The sequence below is a fragment of the Gambusia affinis genome, linkage group LG19 (assembly GCF_019740435.1).
Source record: "Gambusia affinis linkage group LG19, SWU_Gaff_1.0, whole genome shotgun sequence".
Lineage (NCBI taxonomy): Eukaryota > Metazoa > Chordata > Actinopteri > Cyprinodontiformes > Poeciliidae > Gambusia > Gambusia affinis.
The window spans coordinates 13131585-13155141 of NC_057886.1; the positions used below are offsets into that span (position 1 = coordinate 13131585).

Sequence of the window (23557 nt, forward strand, 5' to 3'; positions counted from 1 at the left end):
AAAAAAAAGGGACATTTCTTCCAGATGTTGGAGGAAAAACTATATCCACAGCTGCAAGTGTAACTGCATTGCTGTTTGTGTTAATGATGGAAGGTGAAGTCTGACACTGTCTCAAACTCTGAAACTAAGACAGGATTGAGTGAGTTTTCCAAAATAAGCTATCAATTTTTGGCATTCCTTATTGCAGCATAATGTGGAAAAAAAAAACATTTTTCACCATTAATCCTCTGTGTTCTGTGCATAAAATTATAACGAGAGCAACGAAAGAAAATAAAGGAAAGCAATAGTGGATGGAAGGAGAAAGGAAAGGAGGGGGGAGGAGAGGGTGCAGCTAAAGGTGGGGGTGAGTGACTTTATATTTTTCCGTCTGTGGCGAGTTCACACAAAAGGGTCCTTCTGATCCCTGGAGTGCTGAGCGCATACCTGCGGGATGAAATCAAAACCCTCTGTGAATTATATTAAAGATCCCCTGCCAAACGCTCCACAAGCTTCCATGTGCTTTTACCAGTTCTGCGGAGTCCCATTAAGTTCACCTCTAAAAAAACACTTAAATTAGAAATCCAGACCCGAGCACCTCCACAAAGCCCAGATCCCCGCTTTGATTTTACCTACACTGCCTTGCAAAAGTACCATTACCCTTTGAACTTTATCCCATTTTGCACACTGCAACCACAGACTTGAACAGATTTTATTTGGATTTTGCTGCGATAGATCAAAAAGAGGGAGAGCCTCACTGAATTAGAAGGAAAACAATACATGAATTTACATTTGTTTTTTCATAAAAACAGACATTTGTATTCAGCTCCAAATGCTTGTAAAACCCTTATATAAAGTCCAATGAAAACATTTGTATTTACAAGTCATCTAATGAGAAAACAATAGTTTATTCTCAATAAAAGTACAGCTGTACTGTGAAGGTGTCAGAGGTTTCTTAAAAAACATTAATGAACAAATAACTTCCATGCCATCAACATTATCAGAGCTGTGTTTCTAGCACAGTTGACCCACAATATTTCATTCGCATACATACCATTCCTAGATTCTTGTAGTTGCGGTTTCAAACAGATTAGTGACCCAAATGGGGAAATAGCAGATCTCCAAACCATGCGTTCCTTACAAAATAAAATATTACTGTTTTTCTTCTGCTCATGACCTGACCAGTGTTATCTTCTGTATGCTTGGCGCCACCATTCAAACGTCAGCATTACTGTTTATCAACAGAAGAAGGAAAAAATAGTGCAGTCGTATAGAATTTGGATTGAACTCGACGCCCGCAGAGTTTTAGCTGACCCTAAGATGTTAATCAGACAGCTCTGGATTTTTGCTCAACATTTTGGTGAAGCGTGGTAGTGGCAGCATCATGTCATAAACGGGAACAGAGAAGTCTCAGAGTTCATAGAAAGGCAGCAGAGAAAACATACAGAAGATGAAGCCATCCTTATACTTCACGCACCAAGCATAAGACACTAAGACTATGTCTGAATATGTCTGCAAGGAAGTGTATGTTGGCTCAGGAGTATAGAAAAGGACAAAATGAGGAGACTAATAGTAAAAGGCAGAAGGCATGATGGGTTGTAAGGTAAGGATGAAGAAAGGATTTGCTGAAGATCAATTTCTGACATATTAGTAAGATCAGGAATAATAGATTGACTTAAAAGACTTAAAACAGGGAGCATAAAGGATGATCAGAAATTCACCTTTCAACTCAGAAGAGACTAAGATTAACACGTCTTTGTCCTTAAAAAGCGAATAAAAGCTCAGAGAGATAATATCGCTATCAAAGAAATATATGAGGGGATTTTAGAGCTGCCTCCCACTTCTTTTCATCCTCTTTTCCTGGTCAAACTCCCTCTCTCCAATGAAACCCCAAATGACTAACAGATTCCAGACACCGTGTTTCAGCTGTCAAGCCACTGAGTTCAGGTTCTTTGACGGAGCGTGTGCGGTCACATCTTTACTCCATACCATCCCCCTAGTGGTCGCCGCTGACAGAGCGAGGGGGGATGCTGCAGCTGAACTATTGACTTGATCCTTGAGGATTACCTGAGGACTGAAGTTGCACCACTGGGAGGAATGTCTGGGCTGCATCCAAACAACAGAGCTTTGTGTTTTTCTTAGAAAATAAATTCAAGAGAATCAAGGTCAACTATCAGTTGAATAAGGTTTTATTTTGGGCTGGTATGGTTAGCGGTGCTGCAGCTGCACCTAATCCCCACAGGAAAGCCTTCATCTGGGACTTATTTTAAAGAAACTGGGCCAGGGTGGGAGAAAGGAGCGGACTGGAATCTGGGTCCCTTTTACTCAATCCATCTGATGAAAGGGAGCTTGGCTCAATTACACCCACTTACTGGGCCTTAAAACCCGGCCCGACCCGACCCACGTACAAAAACACATAAAAAAAAACTAAGGAGAACCAGAAGGGAGTGTGAGTTTAAACATCACACCTGAGATATTTCCATCCGTCTCTTCGCCACAAGAGACTCTCTCCATCGACCAGCAGTTCAGTCTGTCAGCGGCGTTTGCCTTAAAGGGCAACTTCTTTGTGTAACCTATGATTGGGTTGGGGAAACATTGAGGCCTTCTCTCCAGGGACAGGCTTCTGTCTTCTCCAATCAACAGGCTGGATTCTCTGTGTCACTGCAATCTGTTTTAATCAGCCACTGGCCAAGAAAAAGACATGAAGTGAAGGTTCCTTGCGATGGGGAGGAACGGGAGACACGCGTCTAGCTGCATTTACATGTATGGTACTTACAGAGGACAATAAACAGGTCAAACCCAGACAGGTTACAATTCTGTCATGCTTGATTCTCACAATCTGTCCTGAGTTTCACAAAAGTATTCACACCCATTTGAGATTTTTCAACTACAAACATATAGCCAATTTATAAGGTTTCAATGTGATGGACCAACACAACCCTGAGCATAAATGTGTACTCTACAAAATGTGGCATGTTTTGGTATTCAGATCCCTTTACTTGGAAATCCCAAAACAAAATACTTTAGAAGTCATCTATTAAAAAAAAAATAAGTGCCCTGTGGGGTCAAATATAATATCAATATAAAACCAGCTGTTTTGTGAAGGCCTGAGAAAACAGCTCAGGCCTTCTATTTGTTCAGAAGGAGAAGTTGTGACACTGCTGGTCTGCCCATAATTTTAGCAATGACAGCAGAAAAAGTCAACAAAGTCTTTCAGTCCACATTTGCCACAACAAATATTAACATTTACAGTCATCTTGTTCAGGACGGCACTCTTTTCAGTGGAGGATGGTTGTTTACAGTAGGCAGTTTCTGGTAAGCTTCATAGCATGGAACCGGAACACTGCATTCATCACAGACAAATGTTAGTGATTGGGTAAAACTAAGACTTCAGCATAGTCCTCGCTTTCAGCAAGCACTTGTTTCACACTATATAGCTAAGGGTCCAGACCCTTTGTATGAAGTGAAGTGTAGAATAAGGGGCTGGTTTTTACCAAGTAAACATTTCAAGAGAAAATCTGTTTGTTGTGCACTCAACAAATTTGGGCTTTATGGAAAAGTGCCAAGAAATAAAATCCACCGAAAGTCCAATTTGCAGTTTAGTGAAAAATAAACAATGCATGGGACACTGCAAACATGTTGGAATATCTCATTTTAACTTGCATGAAAACACATGTGTGATGGTGATTTTTAGCAGACAGAGAATTTGCTCAAGGTAAATTGGAAGACAGATAGAGATAGTTGTTCACAGACATGCATTCAGTTTGACTAAACTTGAGTTATTTTGCAAAGAATCGGTAAAAACTTCTGTGATGCAAAGCTGGTTCAGACATATCCTAAAAGACTTTTATTACTAACGCACATTAAACTTTTTAGATTTTTATTTGGAAAAAAATTTGCAAAGTACCATGTAGCGGTAGTAGAGCAGTTGACAATCATGCTCTACTACTGTGTTAGTGTATTCCATTGTGACTGGAGAAAATGTGAAAACTAGGTGAATGGATAATTCTGCAAGCCGCTTTGTGTAAGAGTTAGACATGGAAACTGTTTAGGGCTTTGTAGGTGCTGAAGTAGCAGAGTATACATAACTATCATAGCATTTACAGCTTTTAAACAGCAACCTGGTGGCAATCATGCCCAGTTGTAAAGTTCACTGATTGCAGCTGGCTTAGAGGCCTAATTAAACTCATTATTATAATTCTGTTTTATTGGAGGAAAGAGCATGAGGGGAACACTTGTACACAGAGATCCAGCTCCAGTTCTTCTCAAGTGACCAGATCTGCCAGTTCTGAGGAAAATGAGTTTGTGGTAATAGTAACCTCCGTGCAGTCCAAAATACTCTTTTCAGAATCATCACCCTCTATCCTTCACTTTTTCTGTCTCTATTTAAACCCCAAAAGTAAACATTTCCTCTCCATTATTATCCCTCCAAATTATATTCCAGCCACAACCCCGTTTCACTGGCTCATGATACCAGGCCTCTTTGTGTTGTGACACTCCAAAAAAAATAATCTCACTGAACTTTGTGGCCATCGCAGCTAACCTGACACAACCCAGCTTGCCGCTCCACTTACACAACATGTTTACCACAAGTCATTTAATCAAAAACAGACCAGAAATAATGCATCCATCTTTATATACACCTCAGCTCTGAGACGATAGGGGAGGAAATGTCCCAATAAGAGTGTTTTGACTTTGAGCTTCTGCGGCAGATTGTGCATAATTGGCATTGGACAGCTGAAGGACAGAGAAAAATGCAGTCAAGGTCTCGTTTTGAACAGTGCATTCAGTCTCTTGTAGAGGCGCCTGGTCATAAACAAGCAAGCAGAACTAAGACGAAATTATCCACGGATAACTTACCGTAATAACAAGCTGGAAAATGAAGAGCTAAGACAAGTTCAAAGGGAATTTGAGGACAGCTCGATGCTAATGATAGACTTTTTAGACATCATGCAAGCCCAATGAGATTGGAATCATTATTACTCACTACGGTACTAGTCTGCAAATCATAACGGCTGCAAGAATGCCCCCATGTCTCTTGAGTCTGTGTATCAAATACAAGGTTAAAATAATCAGGAGCAGATGTCTGTAACAGCTAACATTGCTATAACTTCAGAAAAACATATTTAGGATAGACTGGGATTATTCTGAACCTGACCTCCAGGTATTTATAAAGCAGCTACAAAATTATATTGAAGGCCAAAGAAAAGAAGATTTTACTTTGAAAAGAACAACAAAGGCTGCTGATATCCAGTCAGTTTACAAGAAAAACAATTACTGGTTGTGGCCTTCTTCTTCAGCCCCCCATTAGAGCATTTGCCAGCCAAACATTTTGACCCTAAACATAATCAAACATGAATATATTCTGATGATACAAACAGTCCTGGAGATATTCCTCTAATTAATAAAGTTTTACGTGCTTTGAAAATGTAATGCTGACTATGAATGTCGGAGGTCCAAGTTCAGTGTCAGTATGGCTGCTGTGCATACATAGCAGTGAAACCTGCAGGAACAATTTGTTTCTTTGCACTTCTGATGGTTTGCATTTCTACTGGTTATCCACTGGCTTGGCACTCATCCATTTAGCTGTGTTTCTTTTTTACATAAAGCAATTTGCAGAGGTAATCATATTTTTTTCTTTCCAAAGAAAAACCCTCCTGGACCAATGCATCTGTTAAAACTGAGTCTGTCCTTCCCACTGTCGCCACATGCATGCTCAGTAAGAAGGATGGCTAAGCATAGTCAGGAGCTTAAAGCATTCGTATGGTCTTTCTTATTAAAATAATTTTTATTACCACTTTGCATCGTCAACTGAATGTGAATGCAGTGTGTAATAGGAAAGAACTGCAATAAACTGGCAATCAAAATTAAATCTATTTATATAACTGAACTCACTTTAAATATTTGTTCTAAGTCTATTAATACACAGAATTTAACTGCTAAAATCATCAGCTTATATTACTAATAGTGGCTAGCCTGCCCATTGACCACAATATCAGGTCGCTCAAATGAGGTACAATATTTGGTCATCAAATGTGTGCAGATCTGAAACCTCTAGAGAACTACTCATCCCAAAAACTTCAAGTGTTAACCAGAAAGTCTGGCTCCTGATACTTCCGCGGTCTGTGACAGATGATTGGATCAAACCCTGGAAGGTACCACAGTTTCAAAACAAAGCAAAGAAAAGGACATGGGAACCATGCGCAGACAATAAAACAAATAGTCTCTTAACAGAATACTTCATATCAGGGGAACGTCTGATCTGTCATTTTATTGCTTGCTTCTTATATCAGTGCTGGTGCACAGCCATCTGGTGATGTGGCTTTGTGAAGAATAGCTCTGTGATACTCCATCAAAACCGATGATTCAAGTGATTTAAAACAGGGCAACCAATGTGGAGCACACACATTCATACAGATACATCAAAGGGGACGTTTTTAGGTTTAATTAAATGAGTATAAACACACAGGAAGTTAGGCTTGTGATATTTTAGGAGCAATTTAAATTTGATTAATACTAATAAAAAAGTGCATGAAGGATCATAGAAGACTATTCAGCCAAAGGAGGAAATGATGAGTCCCAAAATATTCTCACAAAATTCTCTGAAACGCTTAGTATTTTCACTCAAACAAAAGAGCAGTTTTAAAGTATTTCTTGGTCAACTTCAACATTCTTCTGTCTCTAAGCAGAGACACCACAGACAAACTCTCCAGTAAAATTAACTAATTAACACTCAGCTGTGCGGGTTTAGGGGACATACCAGAAGGATTTTTCCAGACATATGGTATGAATCCCATCAGGCATATTTTGACAATTCGCCAAGACAGCGTGATGCGTGGCATAAAATATCCTCTCTTTCCATGAAAAGCATGACAGCTCCAAATAAATGTGATGATTGTGGAGAGGTATGCTGAGGGGCAACGGTTTGCCTCAGACGAATCAAAGCGGAAGTGGAAGGAAATGGAGAAAAGTGGCGAGGGCGTGCTGCGTCAACGATTAGACACGTCATGTAATGGAGAAACCAAATCATATTTCCCTAGATATGCAGCTTTTTTTGTAATCTCAGGGTAATAAAACTATTCAAACATATCCAGGTATACTTTAGCCCTAAGAATAAGATATAAAATATAAAAATCTGATATGTTGTAGCTATAACAAACCTCTTAGCACCCATGTTAAAAATGTTTTTATTCAGATTTTATTGCTGAGAAGTTTGACTTTTCATTTGAGTACTATTACTCTGAGGGGATCAGAGTTTCTAGACTTATTGAAATTGATGACTATCTGTCATCTGAATCCAGATACCGGTCGATAGCCGCAGTTTATTTTTCCCCACCTGCACAGTGAGCAGGATGTTGATGGGATTTCCCATCATTGATAGAGGAACTGTTGAGATTTATAAAAGATAAATGAAACTGAATTATTCTCTCTTCAATTCAGAAAATGTTTGTAACATTACATTAATATAACCCAGTAAATAAAGAAACATATACAGGCTATTATAATGCTGATAGCTCGGACAAATCACTTCTAGTTCACGTTTAGGCCCACTTGGCCCACTAACCTGTTTATAACAGCATTGAAATGTTTGAACTGGAACTGACTAAGGAATCTTCAACCCTCTCTCCCCCCATTTCTTCCTTTGGAGACCAGCCACGCTCCTGCTACCCTCCGGTCCTCTGCAGCAGTGTTAGGAAAAACAAATCTAGTGACTGGAGAAATGACAAAGGCTGAACTGTAGGGAGAAATGTCAGTACGTCTGCTGCCGTTTCCTGACCTTCTGCTGAATATACACACATACACATGCACACACACACACACACACACGCACACACACACCCACGCATACAACCTCCTCTCTACTGACACATAACAGGAGTCAGTGTGCGTGTGTGACCAGACCCAGGAAATGACAGGAATGTAGAAAGACGGTGTCAAAACTCTGGGAGGTCTACACGCTTTTCGAATCGTAAGTGTAAGCCAACCATACAGCATTTTTTACATCTTTGGTTCACAGGGACACACTTTGTGCAGTGACACATAATCTCTCACAGACAATGAGTATTAAAGTGCAACAGGGTCAGCGATATGACAGGGCGACTCTGCTGGTGGGAGAAATAAGAAGACGCAGTACTCACCCACTGGAGGTCCCCAGTGACAGCGAGCTGACTGAAGAGCTCAGCTTCCTGCTGTCCCAAAGTCTCACTTCACGAGTCCGCATCTGCACATTCACCAACACGACAAGAGAGGTGACCAGAGAAAAGCTGATATTTAAACCAAAATACTGAAAATAAAGCACAAATATTTAGGAAAACCTGCAGTGGAGTTAATCCTGTTGATTTTAATAAAAGTAACTTGTTTAAAATTAAAAATGGACAGCACCTATTTATTTTATTATTATTTATTAGGAAAATGTTCCTTGCATACAAGTGGCTTTTTATCAGATAACCCTAAATAAAAACCAGTGTAAAGTTGGCTAATTTTGTGAAGTCTGGATCAGATGAAACTTTAACTATCTGACTTCCGATAAATTGTGTAGAAAATCCAACATTGCTTATGACATTGAACATACATTCCACATGGTGAAGTTTTTCTTTATTAATAACACATTATTTTAATAATAAATATATGGTTCCCCTAAAACTTTAAAGAATTAATTTTCAGTCAATATCTGTTCTGTGAAACATAAAAAACCCAAATTGATAGATGAATTGATTTAAAGCTCTCACCATATCAAAGCTGGTGGTCAATAAAAAGTCATCTTTGGCCCACAGGATCCGGGAGTCCTTGTTGCTCTGAAGGCTCTTGGCACTCTGATGAACAAATAATACACACAGACATTTTAAGCATGTTTTACTCACTTCTTCAATACTGAAAAAGGACATTTCAGTTCAAAGTCAACCTCAACAGGAACTTTAGGAAAAATTTAATGAGGAGAGCGTTGAGTGAATATTTTTTCAGAGATACTGAAAGGAGTGTAAACAAATTCCCCAGTAATCTCACAGCCCTGTGGTTAAACAGAACAAGACAGGTTCCATAAAAGAAGAACCTACTGTTGGTATTCAAAAGAAAAGGTGACTTCTGTCTTGAATATAGCTAAAATTACCAAAAAGCCTGTGCTTGTGGTGCTGCAACTTCTTTTCCTCCGTTTCCATAGTTATTACCCTGTCAAAGCAGCTGAGAGGGGCTCTGTTTAATAGGTGGTCTTCAGTGACAGATGACACATCTTGTCAGAAGTAATGAGCAGCAACAACTAGGAGTGCTGAAATGAGAGGAATGTTTGTAAAGACAACACGCTCAGGTTGAAGAGGTCATGCGACTGTGAGGGATTTAGCAGGTATTGTGCTCGATACCACTTTGGAACCTGCAGTATGTACATGAGTGGTGTAAGAGTACACAACAGAACAGAGTAAAGAAGTAAGCTATCATGCTTCTTGTCTATTGGAGTTATTATTCCTTAAAAGGAGTGGCTTTTAACACTTTGCAATTTATCGGACCTCTCATTACATCTTGTAATTGTGAATTAGATGTGCAGTAAAATTGGGCTTTTTTTTTACTTGATAGTGATACGTTTTCCACAGAACAGGAGATGTTAGCCAATAATCCCACCCTGTCTCTCAAAAGTATTGTATTTTTATAGCCACAATACCTTAAACAAACAACCCTGAAAGAGTCTGCCATGGCAAGAAGACAAAACGTCTTTCTGTGAGTCTCAACTTGTCCTCACTCATTCTCATCTAACCATTAATTGACCAATGTTACCCTCACATTGACTTGTTACCCTCAAGTTAATGTGAGGGTAACATTGACTTGTTGGCTACCTCTTGGATCTGCAGTTGAAGCTGACATGAACGCAGAGATTAAATCCTGTTTGACAGGAGCTCTGCACATCTGTGTGGGGAGGAACCAACACACACTTCCTGTTAATAATAACTCAAACCCCAAATCTTCCTTTGCTTTTTTCTGTCATCCTCTCACTCTCAGACTGGTGGTTTGGGGAGCAAATGCTACAAGGAAGACACAGAGGATGTGGTTACTTCAATTTCGCATTAAATGAGAACTCCTATGCTCCAAAATGTTCCCCAGGTGATGCTCATTTACATACATATGGACAATGAATGAGACAGTATGAGCTAGTCTTTTCCAGATGCAGCAGCTTTTAGGGTTTCACAAATATGGGAAAGAGAAGTTTTCATTTTTGCCAGTTGAACTACTGCTTGTTTTATTTATTTCTGTGCAGAGGAATTTAACAAGTTCACTCCCTTCTCCACAGGGTGCTATAATAGTATGTTATCTTTTTAGTAGATGTAGATCTGAAAAGGCTCTGCCTCGGAGGTTCTAAGCATATTAAAACCCCTGTCAACAAAGTGTTTTTTTGAAACTGCAACAAGTGTCAAGGGATTTGTGGGCTGTAAATTTTAATGGTACATGTAAAAAACCGAATTAGTTGCATTCCAAATAAAAAGTACTAAATTTGAGTTTGTTAATCTGTCCATGTAGCTTTATTTTTGAGCAAGTTAATCTTCCCTTAACATGTTTAAAGCAGACTAAGTGGACATGAACTACCTTTATGCTGCCAGCTCCTTTCCAGATAGTGCTATAATAATGATCTGCCTACTTCTTGTGAGTGAATCTCAATCATCTTCCTTTCTATTCATGCATTAGTTCTTTCTGAAACTTATTTTTGATGGTGAAATTGCATCCAACTTAGAAAGTTTTGCTTGAGTCAATAAGCAAACATTTGGAGCACCAATTATTTGCTTGTCTACTTAGGTTTCACTTATTACAATGGACGTCATCAGTATAACAGATAGAGTGTATATTGTTTTTCAAATGATATTTCTTAGAAGAGAGGATAAAAAAAACAGATCGAACCCAAAACCTTGTAGAGCACCATAACTGATGAACAAACTGAAATATACGAGATAGGAATTAATGTAATAAGCCAAGAGCAATTCCTCTGCACTAAACCACATATTCAAGTCTTTAGGTTAAGACTGCAGTGGTCAATGGTGTCAAATTTAGAACTAACATTTAAGTAAAGTATTAAAAAAATGTTTTTGGATTTAAGATCAAAACAAAGCAAAAAGATCAACGTAAAGCTGCTATTGTCAAATCTTATCTATTTTGTCTTACAATAGTTTCCCAAAAGGAAGACAAAAGAAGAATGAAAATATTCAGAAAAATATCCAGAATCCTGTGTGATTGAACAAACAATATACAGATGGATATGATATTTTGAAGGCTATGTGTTGTAGTTCTTTTGTTAAAGCTAGAAAAATGCAGTAAATTCAAACTGCCATTTGAAAGCAAACTATTGCGCTTAATGGATGATCAATTGCTCACAAATCTAAGATTTGTACATATATATGATCAACTTTACTTTCAATGGTTTAACTTTTTGTCCAAATGTAAAGCTTCAACGTAAAGACGACCTTGCAGAGAAATAAGGACAAGTATGAATTATTGGTAGCCGGCTGAACATAGGGTGTAGGCTACACTAACGGCTCAAACTAAATTTACAGTTCTCAGCTATCAAGGAACTTGATATTACTGTACTACATATCCATCCACCGACATCAAATGCACACTTCAACTTCTGCACCTCTCTTAGGGACAATTCATCTCTGTCCATACCAGACTTTTGACTGACTCTGTCTGTATGTTGAACAGATGTTTTCTTGTTCCTGGTGTGCTCCTTAAATGCTTTATCCTCTAAGAGGATTTTCAAAACATTCTGCTGGGCTGGCTTTCCAAAACAATTCTGAAGTAACATGACCAAAGCTCTGACGTGGTTGATAATAAGTCCTGGATAGAATAAACACCACAGTCATGGCTAAAGCCCACTTTCTGGAATGCAGTTCACTAGTTTGCATTGTGCAAGTAACAGAGCTCAAAGATGTCTTGATAAGCCCATGCAGGAGAGCTGGTTGAAAAATAACCGTGGTTAGCGAAAGAAGGACAGAGTAAACTCGGGCCTAAAAAAGCAATACATCAGAAAATGGCAAGAAGGAATAAAGGCTGATGCTGGTGTGGTATAAACAGGCTGAATCTATTGCCACTGAGCAATTCATTACCGACTAACTTCCATCCACGGTCAAAACAATTCTCTGGCATTCAGGCCAAACCAGGAACAAGTTGATATCAGACCATTATAAACTGCTAAGTGTCTATAATAGCAGAGCTGCTTTTAGGAGCCACAAGAGGAGTGTGATTCATTCTCTTGGCAAGAGATTCCAGTTGTGTTTAAATAACATGCACAAGTAAACACTAAAAACTCACAATCATCATTTTTTCTTTGCCATATTCAGTCATGCAGACACACAACTGAGAAGCAGTGCGAAGCATTTAAGGGGGTGACAGCATTTCCTGTGAGATCAAAATGGTGACAGTCTAATGAATTAATAAACACCATAGATTAGGAGGATAAATCCAAGTGCACGATGAGTCTGCAAGCTCTGAGACAAAACTGCAAAACAATAGTGTTAGTATGTTCCAGCTGACACCAACTAGTTGTAGTATTGCCATATTTAGATTTGTAACGCCTTACAGCCAGTAGGTCTTGGTCCAAACCTCAAGTGTGAAAGAAGTACATGACCCTTTCACATGTGAAAGTGCTCTGGCTTCTTTCTATCACCATAAGGTTTGGTTGTTTGATTACATCCTGGCTCTAAATTGGCTGTGGGTGTCAACACTCACATGAACCAACCAGCAACTTCGACAGAAGTTACAGGTCCGGTTAATGACTGAATTGGAAACAAGTTGGGAAAGTCACAGCAATCACTTTTCAGGGAAACCTAAAACCAATCCTACCAGTTCTAGATTTTTTTTTCCTGAAAATTATTGTGGTGAATCCTGTGGAGCTTAGGATCACATTCAGTCATCAAAGTCAGAATTCACTCAAGTAAATATAACATTTAAAAAAATTAAAAATACTGGCCAAATTTGTTTATAATTTAGTCAGATAAACATAATAAATAAAAGGAAACCATCAAATACAATTAATGAAATAAAAAATAAAAAAGATGAAGAAAACCTTAACATGGTGGTGAAATTATCTCAGTGTACGGAGGAGACCTGAAATGAGCTTAAAAGAAAGGTTTGGCAAAAGCAGGGAAACCAGAAATAAAACTCATATAGTTCACTATGACATCACACTAAATTTACACATAAATCAAATAATAATTACAAACAGCAAATTCAATCTTCTGGCGCATCAAAGGTTCCAGTCATATATTTTAAGCCCAAATTTCTATTCCACATATTGTTTACTTCTCTGTAGTCTAAAAAGAAAATAAATTTAAAAAAAAAAATTCTTCAACAAACATCTAAAAGAAACGCTTTCAGGAATGAAAACTTTTCATCTTTTTGTGCTTTACTGGAGTCCCTGCAACATAATCCATACAAATCCAATAAACTGGCACGAACTCTTCCAGCTGAAAGAATGTTGAGTAAATTATACCAACAAGATCACACCCATGTCTTGGTACACGTGCAGCCTTGGGCCGTTGGGTTAGGATGTCTTCGAGACTTGGCAGCAGAAGCCATGAAGGAGGATTATGGTTATGCTCTATTCTGCTCACCTTCTCCTTGTAAAAGCAAACTTTCAGGCTAAGGAACCACGAGGCAGCCGCAGCTACTACCACGGCCCAGTGGCAGCCATAGGACACAACATCTGGACTGTGTGAGTGTGCGTGTGTGTATGACAAACTATATCTCTCTGCCACAGTAGTATATGGATATAACTGAAAACCCACTGACCTTAGAGTATTCATTTAAAGACACACGCAACATACAGAGTTTGATGCAACTGAAAAAATATGTAAAGGGAGAGAGAACGGAGAGAGAGAAAATCCAAATCTAACTTGATGTGAATAACAGAAACAGGACAAACGGAGGTGAGGGGAATGAGCTACGCCAGCTTGAATAATTTGCGAAGGAAGTAGAGGAAACACAGGTGTCAGCCTCATTGACGTTGCAATGTACTTTCTATGTCTGTTAAATGATAAAAGATTGGAACCAGGTGGGGACAGTGAACCGAGCAGAAATACAGCCAGGATGACGGCACTGATGGATGAAATAATGCAATTGAACCTTGAGTGAAACTAGAATGAGTTCACAGGGAGGTTATGCACTTTGCGAGCTGGGATCCAGATCCTTCAAAGTGCCATTCAGCAGTCTGGCCAATTACGCTTTTATGAGCCTATTAAATATCCTCTCCCAATATAAACAAACGAGTATCACTTCTTCTCCTTCTGTAGCTTCCCCCCAGCTATTTAACTTCTGAACTGTAACAGACGGCGTGCACATCTGTGTCACTAGCCGAGAATGTTGATTCAACCACCAGGACAAATATCAGGTGTCAGTGTACACATAGAGGAGCGATCACAAGCTCTATCTCCTCTCTTTTTGTCCTCCTTTCTGTTCTGCAGATCATCTCATGAAAGTTGTGGATTTTTTTCATGAAAAAATCCACAATGTGTGAAGGTGCAGAAGAAATGATTATTTTTGCAACCTCGTGTTGTCCACCGTGTTGACAGCTTGTGGTTAGGGTAGCGTGTCAATCACGTTCCTAATCTTTACTCATTTTAGCCTTCCTAGAAATACACAGTACCATGAAATTTAAAGGGTTTTTGAAAAGTTTTCTTTGGATTTGTCTTCGTTTTGCACAATTTCCTCTCCTAGCTGCCAATGACAATGACATTAACTTGACTGAAATAAAATACTATTTAATTCATGTGAAAGTTAATTGCCTTTGGTGCACTACTCACTATATTTCCCCATTCTGCCATGTTACAACCACAAGTTAAATGCATGTACATAGTTTTTAGTTTAACAAATAAAAATCTGAAAATTGAAGAATATTTTTGTTTTCAGACCCCATTTACTTTGCTAAATTGAAATTAAATCCAACAAAACCCTAAGCTTTGAAAACCTGAAGAAAAACTGCTTAACTGATTATGCCAAAATGGATTATGACGCAACTGAAAACCTATTAAGACATGGCAAGGTACCAAGCAAGGACAGTATTAATTAACTAAATGATCAAGGGCCCCATTGTAATGCTTAAGGAGCTCCACAGAACTGTTGGCAGGGCATCTGTTAACAGTGAACTCTACAGGTCTGGTAAGAGAAACAAGTTGAAAAACATTTTTAAAAGAAAGCAAAAAGAAGTAATGCTTGCAGTTTGCCACAAGCTATGTGGAAACTATAAGAATGTGATCCGGTCAAATTTTAAATATTAGCCTAGATGTAAATTGACTGTACATCACCCTACACATATCTCCACAGTAAACATGTTTTTGATGCTTGTTTTTTTCCGCAGACAGTGAATTTGGTCAGTTGATGACGATTGGAGCTAAATACAGAATAATCGTGGAATAAAAGCTTTTAGAGGCTGCAAAAAATGTATGACGATGGCAGGAAAACAACCCTAAAATATACAGCCAGAGCTAAAATGGAATGGTATAGATGAAAATATATTCATGTGATAAAATGGTCTAGTTAAAGTCTAGATGTCTGGCTTCTCAAAATTAAAATACCAAAAAAAATGTCTTTTCCAGGACTGTAGATGATTTTCAAGATATGGACTTGGTAAGTTAGACGTCTTTTGCAACATTTCCTGCACAGAGCTGTAGTTGCAGCTGCTCTTCTACCTCATTTTCTCTGAGATTCTCTTTATTTGCATGTCCTTTAAAGCCTGACTGATGTTAAAGACAGTTTATGCCCCTCTTTTCTAATCAATAGCTACTGCAGCTTTCATCAACCCTACATAAACCAATGCTCAGTCTTTTGATCCATTACTAATGAGTCTTTTTAGTAATTAGTAGGTTTTCTTCTTCCTGTTCTGTCGTCATGGGCCATTTAGAATGTGTTTTAAATCAGCATAAGCTGCATCCAGTGTAAGTCTAACCCCACAGAAGCTTCTAGAAATAGGACAGAGCGAGGGGCTGGAAGATGGAAATCAAACCGGCCACTATATGCTTTCATTTCCTCTGTCCCTATTTCTATTTTTTCCTCTGCTAATTGAAAGCATATTACATTTTGCTCATTTCTCCAGAATGTCCAGAAGCCACAAACTGTTATTTTCATTACTTCTTCGTACACTCTCAGGCTTCTCACAGACAAAAATAAACGTGGACGATGACAGAAGCCGGACAGGGAGTTTAAATCTGAAGGAAAGATAAGGAGGGAATTCTGCAGTTTCAGCTTTAATAATAAAAAAAAAAAAAAAAAAAAAAGAAATTCTTCAAAAAGGTTACAGATCATTTCAATATACACCACTTACCTCTAATTTAACTTGCTACAGCTTAATTTAGTTTAGAATAATTTTGAACCCAACTTTTTGATAAATTAAAGTGTTACAAGGCAATATTAACTGGCATTCGCATCCAGTTTAGAAGCTAGAAGGATAATTTCTAGCAATGCACAAATGAGCACATGTTTGCATATAAAAACATATTTGCTAAAATTTCAGTAAGGTGCAGCTTGCACGGCTTCACCTCCTTCACCTTTGCCTATTGTCATCTTTGTTTCATCAGCAGTCACTCTTTCCCTACTGTCATTTCTCCTGAGTCAGCAAATGAAAACCCCATATGAAGTAAAATGCAGCTGACATGTGAGCCAGCCAGAAAGTGAGCGCAGCTTTGAGGCAAGGTCTACTTCAGCAGACGCCAGGCCAAACCTGCGGATCTTGTGAAAAAAAAAGTTCACAAGCTGCACTGTTCCAAATGTATTTATAGTTTCCAGGGAGAATGGGATATCCAGAAGTCCTTTCTGATACTTCTTAACCCTTTTTTTTATCTTTTGTGTCCAAAACCCCTTTTGTTCTTATATTTAAGCATGAATGAAGATAAGGATACTTAGGTTAGGTGACTCTTTATTGATCCAGAGGAAGTTATGATTAATTGGACACGGAGAATAGGTTCTCGATGGATGAAAAGAGTTTTTTTTCCTCAACTTAATCCTTTTTGATCCAAAATTTTTGTCAAGGCCTGTTTCAATAGTTTATTTTTAAATCAACTCTGCTTAACCGCAATTCAAAAGGAATAGCAGATTTTTACTGGTTAATGTTCACTACATTTTTATCCATTACTACTTTCCTCATTGTTAAGTTATTTCAGTGACCATTGTGGGCTTTCCAACCAACAACTCTGCCCACATGTTTATTTCTAGAGACTGAACTGTCATGTCTTTTTGTAAACTAGGCCGAGCTCAATAGGTTTGAATTTAGCAAGTCTGAAAACAGCAATTTTCAAGTTTTCTACAGATTTTCGATAAGATCTAAATATGAACTTTGACTAAACTGTAAAGACTGCAGAAACCATCCATATAGTATGTTGCCACTACCATTTTCCATCATGCAGTAAGAGTGTGTCTGGGGTAATGTACAATGTTAGTTTTACAAAAAGTTAAATTCAGTCCCATGTTTGCTGAATATAATACATGATTTCCATTGAAATGGGACTTCCTATGACTTTCTACCCACCAGTGGAATCCATTTACTAATTAGGCTTCTGAGATCAGTTGTTTATTTAGAGATATTACAATAAAAAAAAAGCTCTTCAAATGTTTTTTTTTTTAAAGAAATATATTTCTTATCTTGGTCAGTCACCCAAAAAATGCCAGTCAAGTGCGTTGAAGTTTGTGGCTTAACATGAATAAATGCGGAACTTATCAAATGGTACTTTAATTTGAGTTTATTTTTTATTATTGTTTTAAAAACCACATTAGAGCTCTGTGGTCCCATAAATAAATAAATCTAGAACATCTCTCTCACTATTGTGTCATTTAGCAAAAAGAAATAATTTTGGTAATTCTAACTGTCCTAAAACAAAAAAGGTTTGGTCTAATTGAACTTTGGAAAGGGGGGAACTAATGTGTATGTATCTTTTCATTCAGGGTAAGTAAACTTCTCGATTCAACTGTTAATAGGCCTTTACTGATGCAAAAAAAATAATTTGCTTAGTGTGTGGACGCACAAAAAAACTTGAACTCCATATTTTTTCAAACTAAAATCCATACGTTTAGATTTTGTATGGTGAGTAAAGTATGTTTTTGAGATACTGTGACTAGTCTAAGTTTTGAATAAAGAAGAGAATGAATGCCTTAAACTGTCTGTCTGTAGACTGGCAGCAAAGACACTTTGCCTACTGGCAGTTGAATCCCTCTGGGAAAACCAGCCATGGTCACAGCGGCTGGTCCTGGATGACAGCACGGCACACAGACACTCTGTTCCTGGAACTAACATGATTAACATGCTGATTGAATTCCCTGAATAAGTGTTTGGATCCAAAAGAAGCACAAGGCGGCCAGAAGAGATTTCAAGTACACATTTGGTGATCTCCGGGGTTTTTGATGGTTATTGTGGTGAAAGCTCCAGCAATGAATGTTCTAGAGATGCACTTAGTGGCTTGGGCCTTAAGATGCGAGCAAGGATCTTTGGGGCAGGATGGGGCACTAATGACAGATGGAGGAATGATGCTGCTGACAACCACAAGAAATCCTAACGCTGGGATGAGAATCTGTCCACCAGACCTGCTCTACAAAAACAGACACGGGCCTCCAAGAGGGAGGGGTCTGATGGAGGCGGGGTGAGCGACACTGAGGAAGAGCAAATCATGCCTGTACTGCTGGAGACATCATGAAGCACCTCAATTTCTAAAGCCTGACCAAGTCCTCCGGTGCCTGTTGTCACTTATAGCAGCAGCCGATGCAGCTGGCTGACTGCACTCCGTCTCTGAAACCACATCACAGAGGCCTCACATCTTCAAAGTACCCCCACACATTTGTAAAGAAACATGAGTTCTGAGCAGTGACATCCAGTGAGGGCACACGTGTGCGAGGCACATGGCCTTCAGGGGTGTCATTTATGTGCAGCCATGAACCCTTCTGACCGCTGTAAATCCTGGATGCTATTCTGCGGTTTTACCTTTCTGTCTTCAACTAATATTTGTTTGGTGCGTTAAATTATACGGACTCGTCTCTCCTTTTTATTTTTATTTTTTAAAGATTATGCATATTAAAGTTTCATATGTAAATAGGAAATAAACAATGGGAAAGGTAAGGGCACGAGAAGTAATTTGATAAGACTGAAAATATGGAAATACTGAACCCTACTCAGGGTACGCTTCAGATAAGTGACGGCTTGATGAATCACCTCATCTTCACTGTACTAACAACCTCCTGTTGCTGCTCAGTTAAGATGGGTCTTTAGTTCCCCCCATTGTTTAGCAACTTTATTCAGGGATGTCGTCTATTGAGCTCTAGCGTGAAACCACAAATTCCAGAAGAACCCGTTGCTTTAAGAGGCTCAATTAGCAAAAGATGGCCTAAATTGGCTTTTGTTGAGAAAGAACAGGATGTTTATAAGACATGTGCAACACACATTTAAGACGTTAAACAGTTACCACTCTTACAAATGTGTTATTTTTATAGGACACTGTCTTACTGTTCTATAAAAATAACCTGGACAGGTATGCACACATGTATCCCATTCCCAGCGTTGACGGTAAACAGCAGCAACGCAAACACTGTAGGGGGGAATATTGTCACAGCGCTGCCTCAGCATGTATTTGCCACCACTCATCCATGGAATGTGGTTTAAAATTTGTACAGAAACAAATGGCTGCAAATAAGGTATGAGAATGTGACATGGACCGGCCACATTCTCACAGTGAGATAACTTTGAGTAATAACTCAAAACTTTCATGGCATTTACACAAAAATCCACAACTAAAAACAACATGATCTACCTTTTGATACATTTTGTGCAAAAATTTATTTTTTTTTTTTATTTTAATGTAGTGTGAAGTACAAAAAAATATATAGTAAATATAAGGTTAGTGATAATTTCTGAAATCACACCACAGTATTAAAAACGTGGTATGGAGGTGATCGAGATTTGTTTTCTAAAAGCTAAATATGTTTCTTTGGCTTTGAAGTGAAAGGCATAGTGGCAGGATTATTAGTTCCCAAGCCTTAGTTATCTAAATTTTTCACAACTGCAAATATTTCCACGCAGTCAAATTCTTACTTTGCTTTGTTGTATGCCATAGAAAGCTGCACGTGTAATGGGAAGCAATGTGTTAGCTAACTTCAGGTAACTCATTAAAACTTCCTAACTTACCCTGTGCTCAGTTTTGGAAAAAACACAATAAAAAAAAAAAAACACAAGCAGAAGTAATATACTTAGTGAATCAATAAATGCAATGTTATTACTGCTTGTCAGCAGTGATTTATGGCCATAGTTTTGTTACACATAAATAAAGTATAACTGAACCGTTTTTCCACTTGATAAGTTGAGCCATTTAGCTTTAATGATATAAACTGTCATTTCCTAATCTAATGATTTTGGCATGGTACTCCACATAGAAACAATCTCCTCAATGAGGACGTTTCCATCTGTTTCCAGCACTGATAAATCATTTGAGCCCTTCATTACGTTTGATAAATGTGTGTACTAAAAATTAGCTATATATTATTTATTGCTGATGAATGAATGAACAAATTATTATTAGTTCAGTGTTTCCCATCTGGTAATGCTTCCTAAATTTACGCCACATCTTGGACTTCTTTATTCTCATTAACAAAACATCATCCATGTTAGACAAGCAATAGTTTGCATGTACTCATAATCCCCAGAGTGATGCAAGTGCATGGCAAGTCTGCCTTTGTGAAAACTCAGCTCCTCCATGCAGCTCCGCATAAAGATAACCTCAAGTAATTAAGCAAGACTATGGAGAAAAGGAAACACAGACTGTGCTATGCTGCCTAGGGAAAATTAAAAAGCAGCAGCACTTAGTCAAACGAAGGTCAGTGTGCCAGTCAAGGATGGAGCCAGAACTGCACTTTATTTCCTTTGAAATAAAGTGCAGTTTGACCAATCTGCATCCGAGATCCTCATCTTAGTTTATTCACTGAATGCAAACTGTTCCTCATTGCTGCGATAAAACTGCGATAAAATAGTCAAAATCTTTACATTTGTTAGCATCACAGTTTTGTATTTTTGTTTTGCTTGGTAATAAATAAATATATCATTAGGACATAGACCTTAGACCTTTATTAATACTAATAATAATTATTTTTATATAGTCACTGACTGAAGTGTGATCATTTTACTCAAGCTATTCAAATCTGAAATCTAAGAAGCAGAATTTCCTTGCTTCTTTAAATTTGTTTATTTCGACTTCATTTTGATGATTATGAGATTATGAGTTGAGTTGAGTGATTATGAGTTTATTTCAGTCATTTTTGTGACTTTAACATAGCTCACAACTCCTAAACAATTTAGTAGATAAAACAGAATCATCAGAAATCCCTAAAGTATCTCTTCATTATTGTGATGGTTCAGCAGAAAGCACGAATCACCATTCCATTTTGGCTCCAGGTGTGATCCACATGTGTGCATAGGAACTTAATTAGTTGGAAAATAGAGGTTTCTGAATAGCCAACTCACTAATGAGGCCTCCTCTCACAAACAGCACACACATGTTAGCAAAGATCTCCATGTTTGCCAGCTGGCATTCACCCTTATCCCTTTCCTCCAAATAAAAAATGTGAAAGGAAAAATCTTCACCAACAACCTAGAGCGTAAACCCACAAACACACACACGGAAATGCAAAAAGAAGACCCTGTTCATTAGTATGAGCAACTAGAAACCTCAAATCATGCTGCCAATGCCCACGAAACTGAGCTATGGACTTTTTCCTCCTGCCTCAATTACATCTCAGAATGCAGTAAGCTATATAGAAACATACAATCTAAATAAATCATCAAGTAAAACCTCTCCAAGATGATCAAGTTACTTATAAAAGAAAAAAAAGGCCAAACAGAGGAGTTCCCGTAGGTCATAAAACCCTCAACACTGACAGATCAATCCTGACTGAGACCCATCCCATCCAGTGAAGTTATTATCCAGATTTCACTCCGTTATTCCTCTCAGGACAAAATCCTATCTGCTCATTAGAAAAGAGTTTTGACAGTTTTTTTCCTGACTCCCATAAAACTCAAGCTGGCAGCGAGGTGGTAACCAGTAACGCAGGGAGCTGAGAGATGGAACAAAGGAACAAGAAGAGGAGAAAAAACGAGGGGAACTGAACATCTGGGCTGAGTTAACCGCTGGCCATTACCAGGTCCTGAACCCAGCAGGGCTTGATGGGGGTGGGGGGAGAATACAGGCATGATCTGCTGGGTTCGTGAGTGATTGGAAAAGAAGGTGAGTATTCACAAAGAGGCAAACCACAGGAGTGAGATGGAGCAGTCAGAGAGCCGAATGTTGCTAAAGAAAAAGCCAGCAGCTAAATGTGTATCTTGTTTACATGTCTATATTTAAGGTAAGGCTGTTAAAAAAGCACTGATTTGTTTTGAGAGCCAGAAAGAGAAACTTATGTTGACCTCAGCTGGTAATAAAAAACTGCAAACAATACTGGTTATAAAATCCTTTGAAAAGACTTTCCCACTTTAAAATGATCATATGAGCTACTTCTACAAATAACTTTAAAAACCTAGACGTAGATCTTGGCTCGATTGGGGTCTAAATCCTGCATCTTGTGAAGTTTGAAACAAGCCTGCTGCTCTTTAAATATGTTTTCTTTCACATTTCACAGTGTTGACTTTGCATCCCTCTAGAGTTTGCTTTAAACATTTTCCAAATCCACACACGCAAGTTTCACTCACTAGAACACGAGAAAAGTTTCCTTCACTAGCCTTCGGTGAGAAAAATCTTGCTTGTTCAGAACACAGGGCAATTTTAAAACTAAGAAACCCATATGTTTTTTTCATCTCTAATTGGTCACCGAGTTTAAAGTGTTTAGGTAGATATTTTTTACAAATGCAATTCAATATTTTACTCATTATTAATAAAAGGTTCCTTGGAGCACCTTAAATGAGAGCTTAAATGACTCAAACCTAACACTGAATGCATTGAGAGCCAAATTTGCTCTCGCAGCTCACCCTAAAATTACAGCCATCCTGAACATGCAAAAAGAAAGAAAAAACTAATTCAAACTAATGCACAAGTTGTTTTGTGGTTTCATTGAGCCTTTCTTCCAATAAAATGGGCCGTGACATTTTATCTTGAATTTATCTAAAGTTTACCTGCTCATTTTGTAATTCTGATGTCACAGATAAGTTTTTCTAGCTGTAGACTTGCACATTAAAATAAAAAGGGGCATTGAGGAAAACACATGTAGAAACAAAGAGGCCTACTTTAAACCTAACCGGATCGTCTTTCTGTTTTGCCTTCACCTCAGTCCTCAGGGTTCCCACACGTTTTTCATGTCAAAATTCCAGACTGTAACTTCCAGACTTTTAACCCTTTTTAACCAGATTTTAAAGTGCTTTAAAGTACTTTCAAATTGGTCAGGCTTTAAGAAGGCGGGGACGGATAAATGAAGGGGAGAACGGACAGATTGAAAGAGATAAAAATGTAATTGATCTTTTTTTTTTTTCCCAATCCAGAAATCCAAAACAATTGAAGCACATTTCCTCCTTGTCCAGGCTGTTTCCATCTAGCTTCTAATCTGTGAGAAGAAATTAAAAGAATGGGAAATGAGCGCACAAAGTCCTAGTCTGTCTGCC

At 38.3% G+C, this 23557-nt stretch overlaps 1 protein-coding gene across 1 annotated transcript in view; it reads right to left on the bottom strand.

The window, feature by feature from the left end:
- LOC122821768 (mitochondrial import inner membrane translocase subunit TIM16-like) overlaps nucleotides 1–23557 on the bottom strand; it is a 111399-nt gene that overhangs the window by 70509 nt on the left and 17333 nt on the right. Inside the window, exons 9-10 of the mRNA XM_044099967.1 lie at nucleotides 8706–8789; nucleotides 8115–8197 (exon numbers count right to left, since the gene is read on the bottom strand). Of these exons, the coding sequence (XP_043955902.1) occupies nucleotides 8115–8197; nucleotides 8706–8789 (167 nt within the window). The remainder of the gene's footprint in view (nucleotides 1–8114; nucleotides 8198–8705; nucleotides 8790–23557) is intronic.